Below are 6,963 nucleotides of genomic sequence, written 5' to 3'. Positions count from 1 at the left end.
TGATTACCACATAAAATACTGTGACGTGACCTTTGGATATAATAATTATAGCAGGGGTTATATTATAATTTCAAGGGATCCCCTAGGTGTAAAAAGGTCATGAATGTCTGATTTAGGGAGAGGAACATTGATAGGCTCATCATTCATACCCTCATCTATCACTAAGTCCTTTGTTGGCAAAGCACTGCAGCCCAAATGATTCTTCTTCTTCCTCCGGAGTTTTTCGAGCCCCTGGAGAGGCTGGTGCCAAGTCAGATTCAGTTGCAAGGGTTCACCCATTAATATACTAAGCTTGATTGTTGCAGGAACATTGTCACTTTTCACTTCCTCGGCAAGGTAACAGTGCCTCTTTATGTGTCTTGCTTCCCTGAAATATCCATTAGAATGGAAGCTTTGCAGAACCCAGGATACTGACATATCATAAAAATGGAAATCCACAATTATGTGTGAAATTAGCAAATCTGCCTCCACTGAGCGTCAAGTATGAATCAGCCAGCTAATGAATCCTATCTCACATCTACAGACACGCATGACGTTATTAATTAATAGTTTATTAATTTAGATTTCAGGGCTAATAATTTAAATTCTCCTAATTACAGCAACAGGCCATTCTCAGTTACAATATTTCACGCCATTTTGTCATGAGAATAAACCTTGCTCCTGCTGAGGTCCCACCAGTATTCCACAGAGAGATTAGAGACCTGCAGAGCCTTGAGGGGTTAACTCTTATTAGCAACTGTCAGATGTAACTTAAAATAGAATCGAGATGTCACTAAAGTGTTCCCAACAAAAGACGACTTTATGTACATATGGCATGTGCACATTGCACATAGGACAATGAATACATTATCACGGAGAGCATGGCCGTGTCTTCAAAGCTTATTCATGTACCTGGTGCTGCAGTTGGGTTTCAAGTTATACATTTATCTTTCTCAATCTGCAGAAGTGGCAAAGGGTGGCATATAGTTGAACCTAATCGTCTTTCCATGTCATCGTCTTGGTGGTGTGACCTTATGTCAATGCAGTCATTGTGCACCATGTAGCATCCCTTGGATGGGCATCTTTTAGCATTTCAGCCATGGAGTAGGGAGTATAAGAGGTATTACAATGGGCTGCTAATCCCTTCAATTCATTTAATACATTTACACTTGGATAAGTGAAGTTTTGGGTATGCTGGGTATATTTTTTTGATACATTTGTGTAGCCTGCGGGAGATTTTTCAGGGCCCCATTTCAAGCAATGTGAGGATGAACCTCTGAAACAGCCAGGCATTTTACTTTACTTGACATGGAATCTCTATGTAAATAAATTTAAATTCTGAGTTATTTAATGTAGATGCAATTAGTTGCTTTCTATACTTGCATGGCTTTCGTACCTTGGAATACGTGCATCATGTTTTGTCTGAAGAAGCACACGGTTCCATGAAACGTGTATTCCATCATCCAGTACGTTCTATTTCTAAGCACATGGTGGGTGGGATGGAATCTGTATGATCTTATTAAGAACTGAAACTATTGAAATAAAACTGAATGATTTACCAAAGCATGGTGGATTAGCGCTAATCATCAAAAAAACAAAAATTGAAAAATTTGCCTATTAAACATTACTGTCTTCTAGTTTTGTTTAAAATTGTTCCAGGTTCTTCTTCTCCAACATGATGCAGCAACCTAGTCACGACACAAATGCAACCTCCTTCACTGAATGGTTTCCAACCAATTAGGTTATTTGGGAGCCATTGGGAGCGTGGTTGAGCGTGGCATATCTGAAAGAGGTCTAACTGTAAACTGTGACAGGGATCAAGAGGTCATGTACACAGTCTGGTACTGGGATCAAAAGGGCTCGGCAGGATCTCCTAGTGATCATTATATAAGTACACAATTTAATAAAGCTCTCCAAGGCTGGAGAAGTTATTTCTATTTGTTAACAAAGTTTTCAATCCTGGTCCAGATCCATTACAAATTTGCTGGATCACCCAGGTTTACCGATGATAGTTTATCTTCTAAGGCCTTGGAGAGCTTTATTAAATCAGGCCAGGTGCCCCAATAGGAAAGCTGCACTTATTTTGCTTTGAGTAGTCTGTGCTGAGTCAGTAGACACAGGAAACGTTGGGTATATAAAGCTGATGATTTGCATATTTATCATTCTTTTATTACAAGAAAAAAAAAACGTATAAGTCTTAATTCGTTATATTTAGTTTATTACCCCTCATTTAAAACAATATCCCCATAGTTAATTAGTATTTTACTGTACAATATCCTATGATTACTGAGTCTGAATGAAAAGATTCATTTCTTTATTAAGGCGGACAGTAAAGTGCAATAGCCCATTCAGTCACATTAAATGAGTCTTCCCGTTTTAATCTCCTAACAATACATTCTGATTGGTTGCCATGAATTATTGAGGCTCACCATCTTTCTGTTGCATTATTTAAAATGTATCAAATCATTTTTAGCAGCAACAATAACTCTTATATGAGATTCTCTTATATTTAACTAAAAAGCCTTTCCCGGATGTGATATATTTTACATTTCCATAGCACAATTGTTCTCCTCTATGTGTATTTTATATATACATATCTGGCAGTAAATAATCACAGTCAGATGGACTTGTTCTTGAAATGTTGAAGATGATTTCCTGCTCTTCCAGCTGCTCTATTAGTCGGGTTGTTAGGGTTTCCTCCCCTGGCAGGTGGCACCAGAGGTGCGGAGACTAGGTGGCTCCTGGTCTTCACAAGAACACCTCACAAGGAGTGATGGGCCCATAACCCAAGTGGCCTCCGGACTACTTTGCTGCTGGGGGATTACTACGTCCTTACCCGACGCTCTCCCAAGGTGAAAAGGAATGGGCGGCTTTCATCTAGGGATAGCCAGTGAACGGGTACAAGGTCATCTTTGTATAAACAGCAGGCATAGAGGCCACCTGGCCAAGGTCTAGACAACCAGTAGGATGTACCGAGAACCCAGGTCAAGACAGGAAAGGATCATGGTCAAGACAGTGCAGGGTCGGGGCAGGCAGCAGGGAACAGCAGGGCTGAGCAGGTAACAAATGTCTTTGATGTACAGACAGCCAGTAAACATCTACCTGGTTCTGGTAGGCAGCAGGCAATACTCATGGTCAAGACAGTTATAATTTGGGGCAGGCAATATTCGTTGTCAGAACAATCCAAGATCTGAGCAACACAGAAAAAGAAAGTGAGATAAGGGCCAAGCCGGGGTCGATACCCAGGAACTCAAGCTGGCTAAATATCACTGAGCATGTAGCAGGCAACATGCTAAGGATCCAGCAACCTAGACCTAGGACTAGTGAGGGTCCAGGAACTGCTGGGGATGTCAATATGCAACCAATAACTAAAGGGAGGCAGGGGATGCTTCAAGTTGGAAAACTGAGGAGCTGAGAGCAGATTAGTAACATAAGAAAACTGATCAAGCTGGTTGGAGAGCTGCGCAACGTCTTCGACATCACAAGAAGTAGTCCAATTGAATGTGACTAATTACTACTAAATATACAATGATCTGATAGATGAGAACTTTCATATTCATATATACAGTTGATGCGTGGTGACCATCTTCAGGTACCCCATGTAGACCCCATTGGAGAGTTAGAATACAGTATTTTGTTTTGTCGTTTTCACACCCATGTATGGCGATCTTCTTTCTCTCAGACTGGGACGTTCCTCTCCATCTTTGCTTTCAGTTAATGGGAAGAGGTTCTCTTCTTCAGGTTTTGGGCATCTGCAGGTAGAGCAGACACATTGACAGACAATGAGGCAGGACTAGAGCGACAGAGGCCTTCTGTGAGGAAAGGCAGAGACAGAGAAGAGACAGAGAGTGTATTAGTGAAGGGAGAAATCCTATTGTGAGTAGCATTCACTAAAAGACACAAAACACTTAATGTGATTCATTCATTACAATACTGAAGTCAAAAAGTTGGCTATGCCAAAATAAATTGAATTTTCAAGAGTAATTACTTGGTTACTTTTCAGAACTCATTCACACTATTATATGTATTACAGATTAGGACAGAATGGGGTCCATATAAGGTGGAAGCTTTGACTCCCATCTCTTCCAGTGAAATTGATAAGGGGACAAAGGGACGATCCCCCCATTCCAGCACAGACACTTCCAATAGGGCTGCCATCAGGTAAAAATTTGACTTGTTGACATTTGTATGAATAGCAAAAAAGACCATAGGACCAATATGTTTTCCAAGACCAAACCCATCAGACACCTACTGCCTAGATCCCATCTTGTAAATTGATAGGCAGGTGTACGGCATTGGCCAGTGCTCTATCCCCTGGATTAAATGGGAGTATAAAGGTTGTAAATGGCCCCTGGAGAATCAATAGGCTTGCTCCTGCTAAGGATTTATGAATAATGCTGCTTAGGTTCTAAGCCCGGTTTCCCTTGTTTTTATGGTGCATGAACACAGGTTGTGTTTCATCAGTCCATCCAAGTTCTATGGACAACCCCATAACAAATTTTACCAAATTTTTTCCCAGCTCTGAACAAATTTCTTTTGCGTGTGGTAAATTGCTCCAAGGTTTAGGTTGTGTGTGTCTATAAAAATGAGACTTCTTTTGACGAATATTGACAGGAATAAATGTGACCTTCAGCATGGACAGAATTATTGGCTTGCAGTTTTATCATGAAATATGGGTTATGTGAGGCATGTGCCCCATGTTCTAGTGATTTAGAGCACCATGATAATATTCCCATCCACCTAACGCCCATAATTCCATATTTACTTACTTATAGCCAGAGGTGTATGAGACTAGAGAACTGAGCCTTGTGTCTTCCCCTGTTTATTTTTGTTGAGGTTCTTTTCCAGATACCCCTGCCTATATGATGTAGACATTTCCTATTGGCTATCCAGTGGACCCAGAAGAAGAGACTAAAGCAGCCATGCCAGTGTATAGGAGCTGTCATTCCAAATTAATCTGCAGTGCAGGATCAGCAGTCCCTACACCCAGAACTGATGCAGTGAAGGGACCTGGTTATCATTATATTTCTACTAGACCTGTGCAATAATCCATTGTGAACTTTACATCTGTGCAGGAGCGTCCTATAATAAATCTACTACAGGCTGCCTGCAGAAAATTACTGGAGGGGGCGGATACAAGACCAGTCATCCTGCACAGGTAGGGAAAGCAGCTGTAACCAGTCTTCTATTTGTCTCCAGTCATTTTCTGCAGGCAGCCTGTAGTTGGTGAACCTACTGGGCCCCTCCCACAGCTCTGCTCTCTGCACAGCCAATCCGTGGCACAATGGTGATGTCACCTCTTCATTTACATAGCCATATCTAGGTTTGTAAATGCATTTAGTGCACAAAAATGGATTAATATCTTATGTAGCTTTTGGGAAATATAATTAAATAACTGCTTCTGTGTTCTGATTTCAGCAATATTTGATTCACCTTCCATGGAACAAACAGGTAGAAAATGATGCCTTTGACTTCCATAATCTAAACTATTGGTTTGGGTAAATGACTCAGAATGTTATAAAGCCAGACAGAAGCATTGGCATAGCCAGAATTTGTGTCAGGTCATTTTAACTATCATACAGTAATAGTCCTTTGCTTCTCTTTATGCACCAGATTCAAAAAAATCTCCCCTAAGCCTGTTGTGAACTCCATTGTACAGGACTGGTCATTGTTTGGACCCACAATCAACTTTGTCTGATTCCAACAGCCAAAGTTTCAAAGAAATAGCCCTGGGAGTAATTCATCCCTGGGATCATACAGTGCCAACCCCTAGTAAGTGAGAAAGAAGAAAAAGAGAAAAAGTGCGGCCAAAAAATAGCATGTATTGGTTGTAAAGTTACTGAGCGGGCAGTCGTCAAAAAACCGATGCCTCTGATCAGCTACTCATACCTGTCCCACTGCCACAAACAATGCACCTGCTCTAACTTCATATAGGAATCTCCACGTTTAACCAACAGGCGAGATTACAGCAATCCCAAACTTTCCTGCATTCTATGACTATCACCCACACAAGGATACATCATTTTTCTGCTGTCTCCTTTTCCCCTGAGGAAGCTAACAGAGCGAAATGTGTCGGGAAATTAGATTCTTTTGATGTATATTCCCACGAACTCCTATCTGCAGTGGATTTACTGTGTAACTAATTTGTTCAGGGACGTGCACTCCAGGAACAATCAGGGGGCTTCCCGCAGTCAAGAAACAATCAGGCTGATAAACTTTTGCACTGTGCATATAATTATAATTTCCTGTAACTTTACAACCAATACATGCTTGCCAAAAAAACCCTGCTTTTTCTCCCTTTTCTTCTTAATTCCAACAGCAATTTTTCTGGACATTTAGGAACTCAAAAGCCAGCCACGCTGGTATTACCACACACTGTTATTGGTCCAACAGCAGCAAAATACGTATGTGCACATGGTTTGAAAATGTGGTCCCAAATCCCACCAGATGTTTTTACGATATATAAAACTTTCCAACCTTACCACTCATATATTTTGCACTTGGGACTGATAACTTTTGGCAGGCAGACCTATTTAGGAATCAGTTTATAATCAATGAAACAAAGAAATGGACTGGCCAATTGAAGTGACCTGTTTATGGCCTTCTGTAGACAGAAGTGGTCAGCATATAATTCACAATCCATTCACCAACACATAGTAGGTTAGGTTGAAATAAAACATAAGTCCATCAAGTTTAATCACTAGGGAAATAATAATATCCCAGATATAAAACCCTATAAGACATAGTTGGTCCAGAGGAAGGCAATGAAAAAACCCCGGGTACAATTTGCTTCAACAGGGGAAAAAAATCCTTCTTGATTCCATGAGACAAATGGATGTTCCCTTGATCAACAGGTCTTAACAGTTATCTTTACTTTAAATCCTTAACCCAGAGTTATATTCTGTGCTTCTAGAAATCATCCAGCTTTTTCTTAAAGCAATCTATAGAACTTGCTGAAACTACTTCCTGAGGGAGCCGATTCCA

At 40.6% G+C, this 6,963-nt stretch overlaps 1 protein-coding gene across 1 annotated transcript in view; it reads right to left on the bottom strand.

The window, feature by feature from the left end:
* Positions 1-2,210: 2,210 nt before the first annotated feature.
* Positions 2,211-6,963, bottom strand: part of PROM2 (prominin 2) — a 36,383-nt gene continuing 31,630 nt past the window's right edge. The window contains exon 18 of the mRNA XM_072399146.1: positions 2,211-3,731. Coding sequence (XP_072255247.1) covers positions 3,599-3,731 — 133 coding nt within the window. The 3' untranslated portion in view covers positions 2,211-3,598. The remainder of the gene's footprint in view (positions 3,732-6,963) is intronic.

The sequence above is a fragment of the Pyxicephalus adspersus genome, chromosome 2, assembly GCF_032062135.1.
Source record: "Pyxicephalus adspersus chromosome 2, UCB_Pads_2.0, whole genome shotgun sequence".
Taxonomy (NCBI): Eukaryota; Metazoa; Chordata; class Amphibia; order Anura; family Pyxicephalidae; genus Pyxicephalus; species Pyxicephalus adspersus.
The sequence above is the reverse complement of the archived record's forward strand: the minus strand, read 5'-3'. Positions and strand labels throughout refer to the sequence as shown.